Source organism: Polyodon spathula, chromosome 7 (assembly GCF_017654505.1).
Source record: "Polyodon spathula isolate WHYD16114869_AA chromosome 7, ASM1765450v1, whole genome shotgun sequence".
Lineage (NCBI taxonomy): Eukaryota > Metazoa > Chordata > Actinopteri > Acipenseriformes > Polyodontidae > Polyodon > Polyodon spathula.
This window is the reverse complement of record NC_054540.1, coordinates 17337851-17357139: the sequence shown is the minus strand read 5'-3', so window position 1 is coordinate 17357139 and position 19289 is coordinate 17337851. Positions and strand designations below refer to the sequence as shown.

At 37.3% G+C, this 19289-nt stretch overlaps 1 protein-coding gene across 15 annotated transcripts in view; it reads right to left on the bottom strand.

Moving 5' to 3' along the window:
• The window catches only part of LOC121318265 (CUGBP Elav-like family member 2), a 178185-nt gene that overhangs the window by 54518 nt on the left and 104378 nt on the right, over nucleotides 1-19289 (bottom strand). For 10 of the 15 annotated variants that reach the window (XM_041254750.1, XM_041254755.1, XM_041254745.1 and 7 more), the window contains one exon: nucleotides 11689-11891. In XM_041254750.1, the coding sequence (XP_041110684.1) occupies nucleotides 11689-11891 (203 nt within the window). The remainder of the gene's footprint in view (nucleotides 1-11688; nucleotides 11892-19289) is intronic. The other 5 variants (XM_041254748.1, XM_041254757.1, XM_041254746.1 and 2 more) reach the window with 1 other exon arrangement.

Sequence of the window (19289 nt, the reverse complement as noted above, 5' to 3'; positions counted from 1 at the left end):
GCTCTTTCCATGAAATAGACTGACGAGGTGAATCCAGATGAAAGCTACGATCCCTTATTGATGTAACCTGTTAAATCCACTTCAATCAGTGTAGATGAAGGGGAGACAGGTTAAAGAAGGATTTTTAAGCCTTGATACAACTGAGACATGGGTTGTGTATGTGTGCCATTCAGAGGGTAAATGGGCAAGACAAAAGATTTATGTGCCTTTGAACGGGGTATGGTAGTAGGTGACAGGCGCATCGATTTGAGTGTGTCAAGAACTGCAACGCTGTTGGGTTTTTCACACTCATCAGTTTCCCGTGTGTTTCAAGGATGGTCCACCACCCAAAGGACATCCAGCCGACAGGCCAGTGGTTGAAAACAGCTCATTGATGAAAGAGGCCAAAGGAGGCTGACACGAATTGTGCAGAGCAACAGATGGGCTACAGTTAGTCAACTGACAGTCCAGTACAACATTGGTACCGAAAGACCCATAAAAGAATGCACAACTCGTCATACCTTGACACGAATGGGGCATGGCAGTTGACGACCTAACAGAGTTCCACTTCTTTCAGAAAAAAACACAAGAAACTGTGGTTGCAGTGGGCTAAGGAACGAAAACACTGGACACTTGAGGAGTGGAAAAACATTGCTTGGTCTGATGGATCTCGGTTCCTGCTGTTTCACGCCGATGGGAGGACAAGGGTACATGCATCCATTATGCCGCATGTCAACATTGCAGGCTGGTGATGGTAGTTATGAAGGTGTGGGTGTGTTTTCATGGCACACATTGGGCCCCTTGATAAAAGTGGAACAACGTTTGAATGCCACAGGATACCTGAACATCATTGCCAATCAGGTGCATCCCTTTATGGCAGCAGTATATCCATCTGCTAATGGATTTTTTCAGCAGGATAATGCCCCATTCCTGGATTGTCTAGGAATGGTTCCACGAACATGACAGTGGATTCAGCTTACTGCAGTGGCCTGCCTAGTCACCAGATCTCAATCTAATTGAGCATCTGTGGAATGAGATGGAACGAGCTATTTGTGGTAGAGATCCACTACCAGCCAACTTGAACTGTGGGAAGCACTGGAGTCAACATGGGCCAGCATCCCTGTGGAATGCTTTCGACACCTTGGAGAGTCCATGCCCTGAAGAATTGAGGCTGTTCTAAGGGCAAAAGGGGGTGCAACTCAATATCAGGAAGGTGTTCCTAATGATTTGTACACTCAGTGTATATCACACACATTTGGCATTTGAAAGTTGCTGGCTCAAATATATCTCCAGCATTCTCACAGCCTTTCAGCTGTTAGTCCCACTCAATTTGAGAAGAGCTTGCAGATTACAATGTGATTGCCATGATTTACAGCAACAGCTGATGCCTCGCACTTCACTGTTAATTGGGCTGAAGAAGACACAATGCATCTCTAGACAACCCATTTCGGCAAGTCATCTTCAATGTGGCAGAAAGAATGAAAAATGTGTGTTTGTGTGTGTGTGTGTGTGTGTGTGTCTATATATATATATATATATATATATATATATATATATATATATATATATATATATATATATATATTGACTAAATTATTGACTAAACCTGTGATGGAGCTTGTCAATTCATTTCCCTATTATTCATTTTAATTGGCCTGAGTATATAAAAATAAGATAGCTTCTACTGCACATGATACACCTTACATTAAATTAATTATGCCTATAATTAAAAGCAATTAAGACAATAATCCCATCCCTGTTTGCTTTGAAATGTGTAGATAAATCACTAATGCATCAAGATGCATGAGCTTTAAATAGGCATGGTAGGTAGAATACGACAACAAAATCTGATGATGTAAGTCTGCTTTATAAATCAGTCTAGGGAGAAGGCTATGTTCTGTATCTAGGCCATCAGGGTGACCAAATGAGTTATTACAGTTAAAAGCAATGAATCAGAGACCAAGTATGACAGGACAAACCATAGTAGTTTAATCCAGTGAGGTTTTATTATCTCGACATGGCAGAACAACTTAAGATAACACAATTAAGAATGAAAAAATGTCTCTTGGATAAGTTGATGGCCGGTACACAAGCTAAAATAAAGTATTTTCTTTTACTGCTTTAGGAGCTGTATTAATAATCATCATGCACACACATCTCTAAATGAAGACATTAAAAAAACATCATGTTTTCAATTTGGGGTTAATAATAGGGTTATTTTTCCACCCTCTCTTGGCACAGCATCAATGTTCTTGGCCTCAAGTGGGAGGCAATGGGGAACTAGGATTAGAAAGATAAATGACATTCAGCCTGCTGTGTCAATTCACATAAAATATTACCAGCTTGAAATGTAATGTTTACAGACTCAATTCAGCTTCATAATTTCCTTCCAAGGCATTTAAGAGGGTTTTGTAAAAACAGATGTACTTTTAATATTACTATGAACACCAAGTTCTCTTCAATTGTTCCGGGTCAATAAAAATTTACACCCCACACATTTAGCATTCAATTCAACTCTATGGATACCAAAAAAAACAAAAAACAAAAAGAAACATTTCCTACAAAAATACTTATTCAGAGTTCTAGCATCTGGCTTTAGAACACTTACAACATATTGGCTTGCACAATGTTATGCTTGTATTTGTTGATGAAATCTGATGTGAAAAACAATACTTGCTGATAACGTACAAAATAAGATCACTTCAACTTTAAACAATCATATCCAGTCAGTTCAACTTTCAACCTCTGATTCAATATGCAGACTAGATTAAATCCAGTTTGGTAGAGGAGGCTCTAAAGCGTATCTTTTATACATTTTCTTGGTTTCTCCCTGCAATACTGTTTACTGTGTGTGTGCAAATGCTTATAGTGCAATTCTGTTTGTATGTTGTTTTCTTGTATGGATGTTTCTATGCAAGCTTATGAATCCTATAACACACTATTGTAGATAGTTATAACAAGTTTCAAAACCCAGAAGACACCCACACTCTGACTATTATAAGATTGATCAGCGTAATTATTTGGGAGTGCACATTGGCGTGACACCCTTCTGGTTCTCAGAAGTTTCCAAGATAACCTCTACATATACTGTCAATGAACGATTCCTGCTGTACATACAAGTGTCCCAATTTAAAAGGGAATGAGGTTGCAGAATATGTTTATGTTAAACAATACCACTTTAAAACAACTCACATAAAATCCTGGACATTACCAAAATTTATATTTGTTCTACCTAGTTATGTCGAAATAAGGCAAATTCTGAAAAATACTGTTATTATGCTCTTATGTACACAAAAAAATCACCTAGGGAATCTCAATCACTATCCTTTAAGGACTCTAAATTATTTATTTCTCTCTCTCGCTAGTGTCCTTCTCAGCTGTTTCAGATGCAACTCCTTGAGTTCACCATGCCTGCTGGACCAGTGCCCGATGTGTGGCAGAGTGAGAGACTGCCTGAACAAGATTGTTGGAAAGACTGAGGAGCTTTTGGTTGAAGACAAAGGTAAAAAAGAGCTTAGGGTCATGCGTTTGCATTTTTATGAACGTGTTAAACATTTGTAAGCTTTTACCACAAGCCAAAATGAAAACCATATGCTGTGCCTTTGAAAATGTTAAAAACATGACTTGTAATTTGTTCCTGCAGTCCAAGCCAATTGTCATGTGAAGCCAATTATTTAATACTTTTGCATGGTGTAAAACAGCTAACCACACAGGGTTATAAAATAAACCATGAATTGAAACTGCAGAAACTTAAATCACTTGCGCCAGATATACAGCGGTGCAAAAAATAAATAAATAAAACATCTTTCAGTTGTTGACTACTGCTCCCCCCCCTCCCCCCTGCCCTTTTTTTATTTTTTTTTAAGATGCAGCTCTAGCTCTGATACACAGTCAAAGGCACTGGAACTAGGGGTGCAGTAGCACTCCCTGGTTTTGCATGGCTTCCATCATATATAGGGGTTACAGTTTTGCTCAATGGCTTTCAGCACTCCCATTATAAAAATGGTTCCAGCACCACCATATACAGTGCTACCCTTTCATAATCTTGTAGTCGGGACCCCAAGTTAATATCAGCTAACAAATAACAAACAACTAAAATGTGCAGTTTTGAAAGAAACATATGTATGGTTTCTGGTACTACACTAGGTTAAATGTTCTCAGTTGAAGACTTAATGTTTCAATTCCCAGGGCATTTCTCCTTAGAAGCATCTTCTAGGGTCAAATCATGTTACCTGCTGTAAAGCATGTCAGAGAACAGGGAAAGCAGCTAGTTGAATAGTGCCTGGAAATAAGGTGTGGGGAAAAGTGCTGGTGAAATGCACAAGAATACCTGAAAGCAAGGTTATAAACAGAGATTTCTTTAACCAGGTGTAGTAACATGTGTTTCATTTGGAAATGCAAGACATCACGTAAATAAAATGATGAACTTAACTACTGTATAACCGCTTTAAAATGGCCAGAAACTGTTCTATTTCCATTCTGAATTTCAACAAGAACACAAATGCTACTGAGATAGCATTAAGTGTACAATGGAAGCCATGACTACCTATTTATAAACATTTCCTGGTTAATGGGCCACCTTATATGAAGGGGACACTGTATATAAAACACCTGATGATATAAACCTTCAAATGTCCATTTTTATTTTTTTTTTTTATCCGAAACCTTCAAAGTTAAAAGGTTTAAGTTCCAAGAGGAGGGGGAGAGGGGTGTGGATTTATAAACATTTCCTGGTTAATGGGCCACCTTATATGAAGGGGACACTGTATATAAAACACCTGATGATATAAACCTTCAAATGTCCATTTTTATTTATTTTTTTTATCCGAAACCTTCAAAGTTAAAAGGTTTAAGTTCCAAGAGGAGGGGGAGAGGGGTGTGGATTTCATACTACAATTATCCAGCCAGCAAAGAGGAGATGGAGAACTTAGTTACTGCATATTAGAGCCAACAGTTTTAATAAGGTGAAATACATATTGGCATCCAAGAAACAGGAAATTCAAAATGGTGAACTCAGTACTAGACACCAGAGCTAAGAAATTCAATCCATACAAATCAGTAATTAGGCCTTAGGTCCAGCAAACTTGTACCCAAATGTCAAATCCACTTTATTCAACATCTGAAACAAAATAAATCTTAGAAAGCTATTGCTCTATATTTAATCCAAAAATGATGAAATCCAAATTATGTTTTTTTTTTTTTTTTTAAAAAAGATTGTTACTGGTATTTAAAATAATTTACCAAGAAAAACTTAAGTTAAATCATCTAATGTTTTTAAAATGGACCCCTTAAAAAGCATTTAGGTTTAACCTGTGATTAAAGCTGCAATATTACTTTTTTTTCACCAGGCTGAGACACACTTCTGATTAACCTCTCTTTTTCTTTTTTGTATTCGCTATTGATTTAAGAGATACTTCGTCATCTGAGTGAGAATGGCATTTTATTAAATATATATATATATATATATATATATATATATATATATATATATATATATTATATACACACACACACACACACACACACACACACACACACACACACACACACACACACACACACACACACACAGTGCCTTGCAAAAGTATTCAGACCCCTGACCAATTCTCTCATATTACTGAATTACAAATGGTACATTGAAATTTAATTCTGTTTGATATTTTATTTTTAAACACTGAAACTCAGAATCAATTATTGTAAGGTGACATTGGTTTTATGTTGGGAAATATTTTTAAGAAAAATAAAAAACTGAAATATCTTGCTTGCATAAGTATTCAACCCCTGTGCTGTGGAAGCTCCCAGTTTGCACCGATGAAAAAAACTGCCCTAACGTGGACACAATTACCTAACCATTGGCTTCCACCTGTGACCATTAAAGTTGCTGTCACATTTTCTGGATAAAAACCCCACTGTTGAAGGATCATTGGTAAGGCTGTGAATCTGAAGGAAAATGAAGACCAAAGAGCATTCTACAGAAGTTAGAGATAAAGTAATACAAATGCATAGACTAGGGAAAGGGTACAAAATAATATCTAAGTGTTTGGATATCCCAGTGAGCACAGTTGGATCAATAATCAGGAAGTGGAAGCTGCATTACACCACCCAGGCACTGCCAATAAAAGGCTGTCCCTCAAAACTCAGTGCTCAAACAAGAAGGAGACTTGTGAGAGAAGCCACAGAGAGGCTAACAATCACTTTGAAGGAGCTACAGAGTTCAGTGGCTGGGAGTGGAGTAATGGTGCACCAGTCAACCATATCAAGAGCTCTGCATAACACTGGCCTGTATGGGAGGGTGGCAAGAAAGAAGCCGTTACTCAAAAAGTACCATCTGAAAGCACGTCTGGAGTTTGCCAGAAAGCATGAGAGTGACCCAGCTGCAATGTGGGAAAAGGTTTTGTTGGCAGATGAGACCAAGATAGAGCTTTTTGGCCAAAACTCAAAGTGCTATGTGTGGCGCAAACCTAACACTGCCCATGCCTCAAGACACACCATCCCTACAGTGAAGTAAGGTGGTGGCAGCATCATGCTGTGGGGATGCTTCTCATCAGCAGGGACTGGGCATCTTGTTACAATTGAAGGAAGAATGGATGGAGCAAAATACAGGAAATTGCTGCAAGAGAATCTGTTTCAGTCTGCTAAAAAACTGAAGCTTGGGAGGAAATTCACCTTTCAGCAGGACAATGATCCCAAGCACAAGGCCAAAGCAACATTGGAGTGGCTGAAGAACAAAAAGGTGAATGTGCTACAGTGGCCCAGTCAAAGTCCTGATCTCAATCCTATTGAGAATCTATGGCACTATTTGAAAATTGCGGTCCACAAGCGTCGACCAACCAACCTGAACAACCTGGAGAAAATCTGCCAAGAAGAATGGGCCAAAATCACTCTGACACTGTGTGCAAAGCTGGTACATACTTACCCCAAAAGACTTAAAGCTGTTATTGCAGCGAAAGGTGGATCTACCAAATATTAATGTGTGGGGGTTGAATACTTATGCAAGCAAGATATTTCAGTTTTTTATTTTTCTTAAAAATATTTCCCAACATAAAACCAATGTCACCTTACAATAATTGATTTTGAGTTTATGTTAGTGTTTAAAAATAAAATACCGAACAGAACGAAATTTCAGTGTACCATTTGTAATTCAGTAATATGAGAGAATTGGTCAGGGGTCTGAATAATTTTGCAAGCCACTGTATATACAGTACTGTGCAAAAGTTTTAGGCAGGTGTGAAAAAATGCTGTAAAGTAAGAATGCTTTCAAAAATAGACATGTTAATAGTTTATATTTATCAATTAACAAAATGCAAAGTGAGTGAATAGAAGAAAAATCTAAATCAAATCCATATTTGGTGTGACCACCCTTTGCCTTCAAAACAGCATCAATTCTTCTAGGTACACTTGCACAAAGTCAGGGATTTTGTAGGCAGATAGTCAGGTGTACGATTCAGCAATTATAGCAAACAGGTGCTAATGATCAACAATTCAATATGTAGGTTGAAACACAATCAGTAACTGAAACAAAAACAGCTGTGTAGGAGGAATAAAACTGGGTGAGGAACAGCCATACTCAGCTAACAAGGTGAGGTTGCTGAAGACAGTTTACTGTCAAAAGTCACACACCATGGCAAGACTGAGCACAGCAACAAGACACAAGGTAGTTATACTGCATCAGCAAGGTCTCTCCCAGGCAGAAATTTCAAGGTAGACAGGGGTTTCCAGATGTGCTGTCCAAGCTCTTTTGAAGAAGCACAAAGAAACGGGCAACGTTGAGGACCGTAGACGCAGTGGTCGGCCAAGGAAACTTACTGCAGCAGATGAAAGACACATCATGCTTACTTCCCTTCGTAATTGGAAGATGTCCAGCAATGCCATCAGCTCAGAATTGGCAGAAAACAGTGGGACCCTGGTACACCCATCTACTGTCTGGAGAAGTCTGGTCAGAAGTGGCCTTCATGGAAGACATGCGGCCAAAAAGCCATACCTCTGACGTGGAAACAAGGCCAAGAGACTCAACTATGCACGAAAACACAGGGACTGGGGTGCAGAAAAATGGCAGCAGGTGTTCTGGACTGATGAGTCAAAATTTGAAATATTTGGCTGTAGCAGAAGGCAGTTTGTTCGCCGAAGGGCTGGACAGCGGTACACGAATGAGTGTCTGCAGGCAACAGTGAAGCATGGTGGAGGTTCCTTGCAAGTTTGGGGCTGCATTTCTGCAAATGGAGTTGGGGATTTGGTCAGAATTAATGGTCTCCTCAATGCTGAGAAGTACAGGCAGATACTTATCCATCATGCAATACCATCAGGAAGGCATCTGATTGGCCCCAAATTTATTCTGCAGCATGACAATGACCCCAAACATACAGCAAAAGTCATTAAGAACTCTCTTCAGCGTGAAGAAGAACAAGGAGTCCTGGAAGTGATGGTATGGCCCCCACAGAGCCCTGATCTCAACATCATCGAGTCTGTCTGGGATTACATGAAGAGAGAGAAGCAACTGAGGCTGCCTAAATCCACAGAAGAACTGTGGTTAGTTCTCCAAGATGTTTGGGCCAACCTACCTGCCGAGTTCCTTCAAAAACTGTGTGCAAGTGTACCTAGAAGAATTGATGCTGTTTTGAAGGCAAAGGGTGGTCACACCAAATATTGATTTGATGTAGATTTGTCTTCTGTTCACTCACTTTGCATTTTGTTAATTGATAATTATAAACTATTAACATGTCTATTTTTGAAAGCATTCTTACTTTACAGCATTTTTTCACACCTGCCTAAAACTTCTGCACAGTACTATATATCTATCTATCTATATATATATATATATATATATATATATATATATATATATATATATATATATATATTATATATATATATATATAGGGTCGTAGTGGTCAGCTAATCGTTCTTTGTACCAAGAAACAATGTATGTTTAAACCACAAATCTTTTTTACTCCAAAATATGTAATACTTCGAAGACATTGCACCAAGGACTAAAATAATATTATGTAAAGTGGATAATCTTTTGATCCGTAGGCATCCGTATGCTAAGCATCATTGTTATTTAGAGACATCTTAAAATGCAATTTAATCTATCATTAAATAAATCATAAATTTATAAAATATATCTTTAAGTAATTTAAAAGATATTTGTAAATCATTAAGATATCTCTAAAATGACAGTTTGGCGTACCATGCTAACAAAATCCACATGATTTACAAATGTCTACATATCATTTAAAGACATCAGTAAATCAATGTGAGATAACTATTTAATTTTTAGACATATCTAATTGATTTACAGATAGCTAAATATTTGGATAAATCTATAAATTAATTTGAGATATCTCTAAAATGATAAATTTGGCTTGCCATAATCCATCTGCTTTGAGTTTTGGTTTTATATAGGGCTGTACATTTTGACCTTCGAAGGTCCCGAACACATTACCAAACGAACGTTCGAACCTACAATGGGACTAATTTGTATAAAGTACTGGTGACGTCACCATAGCTACTAGTTTATATTTGATTGCAAATCATATCTTACAGGTAATCCATTAAATGGAATACAACAGATTCAGATGTAGTTTAAAAATACATTATATAATGTTTTTATATTTTAAATACAAACAAAAATACAGGTTGTTTATGTACACCTAAATCAATGCTGCTTGCGATATACACAGTAAGCTTGCATTGCTGCTGCACCAACTGCAGCGGACAGACAAAACAAAACTTTATTTAACACTCACCGTTCCAAGCAGGTTATCAGTCACAGTGACATTTTACTACTTTAATACTACCACTAATAAAAATCTTAATAATAACAATAATAATAATAATAATAACAATAATATGAACTTACGCTTGTCAAGTGATCGTGGCGATTGGTTGTGCCACCATGACACATCAACAGTCGTATGCACAGTTTGCATGCATTCAACTTTTTTTTTTTGGTTGTCTGGGCATTTAACAAAAAAAATCCCAAACAGCAGAGGGGTTTTGAGACATTTCTTTCAATACAGCTTATGGTAGACAATTCATTGCTGTCAAGATGGCGACTGAAGAAATTAAAAAGTTTTGCCTCTGGATAACACGAGCTGGAGGGGGGGGTGGGGGGTGGGTGCGATGACAGTACTCAGTTTTCAAAATTTTAATGATTGGTGTTAGCGTACATTTGGTATGTTTCATACATATTCTACCATAGCACTTCTCATACAATGTCTTGTACACTAGGTATTCAGTACATACTATACTGAAGCAATACAACTGCTACAGTTACCCCCCCCCCCCCCCCCCCCCACCCGCTCCCCCCCCCCCCGCCCCCCCCCCCCCCCCCCCCCCCCCCCCACCCGGCTTTAGCATAGTACACATTGTCACATGGTTTCTGTTAACAGAGTGAGAAAAAAAAAAACCAAAAACCCAGTGTGTGAATGCTGCCTGACGAACCTTCGAAGGTTTAGAACTACCTTTGAATTCCTGGTTAGCAAACAAACCTTTGAACACAGCCCTAGTTTTATATAATTATATTAGAAACAGACTAAATTGAATTCTACCCAGAGTTTGATTTTTTTGTCTTGTATGACTTCATCTAGCATACTCAAATAACACCACAGCTTCTTGGAACAATTTAGGGAGTGAGGAGTCAGTTATTATTATTGGTGCAGCTGCCAGCATTCTGTGCAGTTTGGCAGATCACATGCTTAAAATATATGAAATGACTCCAAGATGACAACAATACAGGCAGCTGGGCAGGTGTAGAAAAAAGGATCACAGTAAAACTGAAGTTTGCAGTTTAATGTTTTCCTGGCTTATCATAGACAGGTTTTTAACAACTGTTGGACAAATATTTGAATGTGGAAAAACAACAGAGCCTTGGAATGACAGAGCAACAACCTCGGCTTTGCAGCTTGCAAATATTGCAGTGACAAATAAACACATAAAACAGAGAATTAAACAGTACAAGCCTTTTAAACACGGTTCGCACTGCATTATATGAATTTATAAATAAATTCTGAAAAACCTATTTGTTTGAAGAGAATTTCTGCAATCCTTCAGTACAATCTATAATTTATTTGTATTCTTTACATTAGCCCAGTCATTGTAAGTAACTGCAATAAAGGATGTAATGTTATGTTCTTGTTTACAGAAGCATGTAGGTTATGAAGGTTATTATCTTTCAAAGAAAGTACATGTAAGAAGTTTAAGGAACTTTTTTTCTTTGCCATGAGAGTTTACTTGACATGCAATGTAGTCTTATACAAATAATGACTGTTGTCTTTGTGGTTATATCTATTCACAGGTGCCTGTATGTGAAACAAACCTTCACATAGGCACATTAACGATTGATGGTATTAGGTGGAACAGAATTTATGTTCACTTTTAAGTCAGGGATGAAACAGAACTGGCAACTTCTGGGTAAAAAGATGAATATTGCAGTTATGTCCTATCTTAAATTTTGGTGGAAGGAAGTTGCAGCTGAAGTCCTGCTAAGGAAATTAATCTTGCATTGAAGAATACAATTTACCAACACTAAGTTTTAGTGTTTTATGACAATACAAGTACACTACTAAAGGAACAGCAGATTGTCGACCCCTAGGGCTCTGGGTTAATACACCTTATTAAATTCAAATAAAACTACCCTAGGTATGAGGACAGGCCCCTCTTAAAACATAAAAAGACATACAATATGAAAATAAAAAAATCAATACATGCCTTTACCTTTACTCTGGGGAGGATTCTGACTCCTGTCTCGGAGGATATTAATCTGGTAGACTGCACCATATGGTTCAAACAACTCCTTTAGCTCCTTTTCTGACCATGAGCGAGGGATCTGTCCAACAAACATTTTAATGGCGTCTGGCTCTGGCTGGTCTGAGTGCTCTAGTGCTCCATTCATCTTGCTAGCAGTGCCGTTACTGTAAAAAAAAAATAAAAAAAAATAATAATGAATAAATCACAGGTTTTGCAACAATAGTATGCTGTTCAAAGAAACATTTTCAACAGCAAACTGTTCTTAATTTCTGGTAGATACCACTGTGGGACACACATTTCCGCAAATACAAACCAGTATAAAGCCACAGCATGTCTGTACCCCCTATAAAATGTTATATACTGTGGTTTAAAAAAAAAAAAAAAAAAAAAAAAAACACATTTACAATAAATAAAATGCTGCTATGCACTGCTGCTGTAAACACTATTGCAAGAGATAGTAGCGACCAGGCTGACTGCTGGCAGCAATAAGGCAAATCTGATTTTTGTAATAAAGTCACATGAAAGGAATATGAAACGCCTGGAAAGCTGTCAGAAGACTAATCCAAGGAACTAGAGATGAATCTGCAAATTGTATGAAGCCTCCATGCATGCATCAAATTAGGACAAGATCCCCCAGAATGGAAAGTACTTCAGCTGTACTGCTGAAAACGAAAGATTAGCAGCTTGTGTACGGTAGTGATATGGTCTAAGCTTCTACTGTACCTTTGATTACGTTTGGGCGGGGAGGGGGGGGGTGAAACATTTAATCACACGCTCCTTAAGCGATTCCCTTTTCATGTTTCTCTCCAATGCTCTACTACTTGTGGAAACGGAAACCTTAAATCTCCAACATTTTCTAATAGTTTAATCTGCAATATGTGGGCTATAAAAGAAACCCCGTTATAGGATCACTGTGAGGACACTTTATTGTTGCAGTGCTCAGCTGGATTTACTGCAGAACTCCACATTGTCCCTATGGATACTGCTGACAGCACCTGTCTTACCTCAAGAATTGGTACCATGGGACATGTTTTATTATATATATATATATATATATATATATATATATATATATATATATATATATAAGCATAATCCAGACAGTACAAAAAAAAAAAAAAAAAAAGTCAGTTTGTAGCACACTACAGTATTTTAATCCAGAGATCATATCCGTAAGGGTTCCCACACAAGCGGTCATAGATGTTTAGCGTGTACTACAATATGTTACACTACAGCACCAGATTTCAATGGGTTTCAAAAATGAAATTGCCAGATTCATACAGTCAAGTGTATGGGATCATGTGTCAGTTTTTGTTTACCAAGTAGGATCAACATACTGTTCTATCTAGTAGAGGCATGTAACAAACTTATGTCCAAACTTGACCAGTCTCCTGGAACCATATTGGATCATAAAAAATAAACAAAAAATAAAATTAGTTTCGGATTGTTAATTTGATAAAATAGGAGCCTACAGTACTAGCTTAAAAGCATGAAGTCAATGCAACCGGGCATATTACGGAAAGCTTTGTTTCAAAGTAAGGGAACAGGCCACCGACGCCGTTAAATTCAAGAATGTCAGAAACATGTTTTCCCTGCAATAGAAACAAGGCACAATCATAAATGGAATTGAACCCAGAATTTTCAACACAAGCTTTATTAAAAAGATTTCTAGAGACAAGGCAGAAGTATAGGGTCAGCTTTGTCACTTAAGATTTTTAAATATCCTACGCTCTTACAACAAACAATTTATCCTTTGGGACTAAACAGAATGCCCAACACATAAGCACAATCATGGAGAAGGGGTTATTCTTTACTGTGAAGCGCACCCGGGGCTGAGATTAAGCTGTTGAGTGGTCTGCTGCTCTTGCTTGCTGCCAGAGCATCCTCTCTCAATTTGCACCTATTTTCCATCTCATAACGTAACTACTGCTTCCATCATTGTCAGCTTGTAAGGCAGAATTCCTACTATGAAAATCTGTGTCAACTACATGTTGGCAAAGCTATTTTTTATTTTATGATTTTGACTGTTTAACAAATAGCATTTATCTTAAACTAATAAATGTTATTGGTTTAAAAAAATTAAAATGTATAAAAAAAGCAGAAACTGTTTAAAATAAAAAAAAATAAACTGACCCATGCATAGTAGCATTTAATTTGAAGCAGCTTCTGCAGCATCCACTTTGCTTGCTGTGCAGCTTTGCCCAGTTGTATCCCAGGTTCACAATGAATCAGGAAATCAACTGACAATTTATTTTCTTTCAATATTTTTGTTTTTTATGAAGTCTATGCTGAGTAATTGAAGAGACGCGACAGAATTTCAGCTTCAGTTTTTCACTTCTTGGGATTTTTAACAGTTTAAGTAGAGCTGGCATGCTGAGTGCTTGCGTATGGAAACAGCCATAGACATCTGCAATACCAGACAAAGTATGAAGCCACGGTTATCCCTACTGAGGGCCGATAGAATCAATCCAGCGAGTCTTGTCATAACTTTTGATTTGTTACTATATTAAAATGTTTAAGGGATGTTAAAATGAATCATCAGTATGCAGCACAGTGTGTGACAAAACTGCCAAAGCCTTTTCATTGTACATAAGAATGCAGTTTTGTTTTTCTCTATTGTTAGTGATGGTGTCGTTTGGTTTGGAATTTTATGCAAACGTCTGTTTCAGTTCAGTTTTGTTTTGGGACAGTCATAACTGTTATGCATAAATTATGAATAAATTAAACACATCAGCTGACAGCACTTTGACTATTTCCCACCAACCTAATAATGCCTTACCTCATTTGCTAGACACAATGGGATTTTTTAAATGCATCACCAGGAATAAAATTGGGTATACATGATTTTGCAGCAGGAAGGGCAGCTGTCAGAGTAGGCAACTGTTATGTCTTTTACTCTTTCTGGAAAGTCGACAGGTGACCATTTAACAGTAATGTTGCACAATCCTAATTAGCTATATTTACAAGAAAACACCCTGTTTTGAAGCACAATAACACACATTCACTGGGTTTAATTGGAGGTATTTATTTGGTTACACCTACACTGTGACAAGCAGACAGCTGAATTAAAATTCTCTCTCTCCATTTAACATTCTCAGCACGCACATCATTTGTTTCCTTGTCAACACTGTGGGCCAATCTTCTTAAACCTGAGCCTAGGCTTTAAGTGCTCTTTAATGCCTGAATAATTCAAATGAACAATTATGCCAAACCATCATTCTGATATAAAACTAGTCATAAAGATTTATACCCAACATGTGTTACAGGCATGGTGGTCATAATGTCATATATACAAAATCAGCCTCTGTACCTCAATTACTTGACCTCACGGTACGTTGAGTAATTGTTGCTCAGTATGTGTTGTGCCTAAAAAAAAGATGGGATGTGCATAGGTTTATCAGTGGAATCACTGTTCAGTCAAAACTATGCAAAGTTTGAATATGATTTGACTACCAATAAAAACACAAAGCTCTCAGAAACCAAAGCCATTCCTGACAGCAATCATTACTGATCCACAATCTTTCAAACATTTTTGCTAAACACCGTCAATATTTACAACTTGCAAAAAGAAAGTTTAGTGCTCGAAAATGCTTTGAGGAAACAGCAATATTTAATCATGGTGATCCAGGTATACAGTACATGCACGGTTTGTTGCATGGTCATATATTACAACAAAAGGGTCACCATATTACTGTAAGCCTGTTATTTTCTCATTAAAGCTATTTTGTAAAACTTTCAGACTGGTTTGTTATTAAGTAAGTTGGACAATATCGACATCTCAAAATGATGTGTTTCCATTTGTGGCCGAGAGTCAAAAGATGCAGTTACACAGTAAAAGTGGAAAATGTTCTGAAGCTTTTTCCTCATCCTGTATACAGTGATATATGTTTTTATTTGTCAGTATGCTATTTCTGCTTTGCTCCCATTCAAAAGCTCTTATTAGACACCAACATATTTTTGTTCATCCAACACCACAGTAATAAAATTGGTAGGCAAGCTCATTCCATGTTGGACCAACAAAAGCCCTTTAACAAAAACAACATATAAACCGTTTTAACTGGCTACCACAACTGCTTAAATTAAAACATATTTTACATGGTTTACACCAAGTACCTATTGCATTAGGTACAACAGCAAGTATTTCCCAACACACCAAGGAACCAGGATCACCAGAAGTCTCAATGTCTTTGAAAGTTTTCTTTCCAAATTAATTCTTCAGATTATGACATTCCACTTGGCATGGAGAACCTTTGTTTATTGTGTAATACTGCACATTCTATCACCTCCCTGCAGGCAGATAGTGTCATTCAAATGAAGTTTAGATTGATTCCCTATAGAATGCCTCCAGTTTCATGATGCTATTGTGGAGTTTTGAGTTTCACATTAAGGGCCTAAAAAACGCAGTAAAAAATGCAGCTGTATTTCATTTTTACCTGTATCAATTATCAATAAAAAAAAATTAAAAAGATTAAACCGAAATATTGGTGGAAAAAAAAACTTTTGGGTGACATGTGGAATGGTGCCAGCATATAAATTATAATGAGTGTCAGAATGAAAATAAATGCATTTTAGACTATGCTGTTAAAAGAGAAAAAATCTTCCTTTGTGCAATTTGAAACAGCATAGATTGACAAACTTAGACAACCTATTAAACAACTGTAACAAAACCACCAAAAAATGCATTTTCTGCAGGACAATTTGTCAAACAGTAGCAGTATTTATACTTGTAACAGAAACACAATGATTCTTGGTAGTAAATCTCCCTCCCGACCTGTGAGGGCTCTAACCAGCGAGAACAGAATACCTTGGACGGGCTGGCCCAAGAGTTCTTTCCTAGGGTTCAAGGGAAGTCGGCCAGATGGAAAGGGGGCAGAACTCTGGTGCATTAACTCATCGACCCGGAAGGGAAACGATGTGGCAGTTGTGGATTGCAGGGGCGGCTGCACTCGTTTACCAAGGGGTCATGTGTGACGGCATAAAAGGGGATGGAGAGACGCAATCTGTTCCTTCACTTTGGTTTACAAGTTGAACCTGAAAGGACCCGTGAGAGAACCAGTGATATACAGTATCAAAAGTGTTTGTCTATAATTATTCTTTTTTGTTATTATTAGATGGCTAACACATTCTGGAGCTGTCGCCAAGGGCCAGCACAAAACCCGGAACAGCACTGCATTATTGTCACATATAAACCTGTATCACCCACCATGAGCACTACTGCATGCACCCAGGACTGGTGACCATGTTAGTATATTGTGGGACGAATATTTGTGTTAATTGTTTGGGACTGCAACCCTGTTAGTATTTACTCCATGCACTACACGTTGTGTATTGCTGAGGATTGTTATTTGGTCACCAGACCTGGATTATAAAATAAAAAAATTCCAATTGGATTACAAACCTCTCTGTCTGTTAATTACGCACTGCATCACTCCTGCACCTGTACACAATAAATCACTTTGCCACAATACTGTAGTTTGGTTTTCTCTATTTCTACCTACTGGTGTACTGTTATAGTGGTATATTCTCTGGCATTAACCAATCCGTTTTAAAAAATGTAACAAACTTTGGAAGTATTGTTAAGCCAATGTCAATATTAATTATTTGTGGTATGGAAGTAATCAACATTCGCATGCCTGGGACGCACACAATACTTTAAAATTGCTCATTATCCCCAAGTCTCTCTATGGCCTAAATAAATGTAGCCATGCTAATAATGGGTAAACGTTGGAAGCTGCATTTATTACTACACTTGCTTCAAGAGTCAAGAGTGATTGAAGTTGCCATGGCGACATGCTGAATGATTCTAAAAATTATAAGAAATGTCAGCCCGAGATAAAAGTGTTAATGAAGGTTCATTGACAAGCAGCTCCACACTGCAAATAATGAGCTTACCTCCATTAGCATATGTACAACCAAAACAAGGGCTGGAAAAATAGGTTTTTCAATAAAATGAAGATAAAAAATGTAAGGTTTTTATTGATGAAATATATCACTGTCAGACATACGTGTCTTTCAGTCTTCAATGGAATTATATTTAGTAGACATCTGTATGGGAGTTAGGGATAAACCATATTCTTAAGCTTTAGATGCACAGAGATAATGTATCCATATCGAAACACAATACCTGGAATCAAACTGGATTTATATATTAGGTGAATGGCAATTACATGTGCATTCACTCAGTGGCAAGCGTGTATACAATTACAGCCATCATGAAAAAGTAGATCACCACGATCTGTACACAGAAAATTGGAAGGGTATATACTGCAGAATGTATACAAGTGGCCACTTAAAATAAAAAATCCATCCAATCAAACCCAGCAAAATTCATTCTGCAGTTTTCACCATTTGGTGGTGCTTACAGTACAGTAGGCAGGATTACACTGTTCAATAAGTCAAGACAAAAACTGGTTTATATAGTGTAAATAAACAGACTCAATCACACTAAGGTTATTTTTTTTTAAATTAAAACCACAGTGATAGTTGTATGAGCTTTTTGTGACAGTTGTAGTGCAGCAACATATAGAAAAGGTCTTGGAAAAAGTTTGCATCTGTTTTTTGTATTACCATGTGCACCCTGGACAATGTCACAGAAAAATATATACACATCAGAATTTGGGGGGGGGGGGGGGGGGGTGGGGCAATGCAATGGACAACAATGAAAAATCAATACAGTGTGTGTGTGCTGTGTTACAGGAAAAATAAACAAGCCACAAAATAAAACATGATGAGGTCATTACCTAAATATATCTTTTTGGAAAGGGCTCATTATAGACATCTATTGTTTCTTTTAGCAGATTTATTCTCATGAAAAATGCCTTGAATCCCTGAGGAGTCAGTGGCATCCTGCCAGTGGAGATAGGAAATGAGTATAAGACTGAAATGAGGAGACCACACATATCGTGAAATTTGTCACATAATATTCCACTGTTTCATTTAATCCACATCAGAGCTGTCAGAAAAACATTTTTACATATGTTATGATATCTTACAATTAAGCAAACAACAAACAAAGCTTGGATCGTAGCATTCATTCCAATGAAGTTGATAATGCTGGCATGTGTTTATCCCCATAGTTCTCATTTTGGTTTGCACTGACAAATATCCTCTTACAGAAATTCTGTAAATGTGTTTTCAGTACTATTGGGACTCTATTGTAGACACCTCTGGAGGACTGGTAATGTTACAATACATTTCTACTGACTAATGTACTCGGCTCATTCATATCATACCAATAGATGCCAAGCAAATGTGTTATTTTTCAGTTAAAGCCTTATAGTCTAAGTACCTAGCGTATAATGTGGATCCAACATAATACCCAAAACAGTTAGCACAAATAAACCACCTCTCTATCATATTTTTTTCAACACTTATAACATGGGATAGCAGTACAACAGAAGTAATCTAAGGCAAATACAGTACACCAACAACGGTAACTTGCCAGACTTTCAAGATGCATATTGGCTATAAAACAAAACCACTGATGTGGCGATAAAGACATGCAAACTCCAACTGTGACAGTGAGACAGAAATTAGCTTTTATTTTATTTTATGTTTTTACA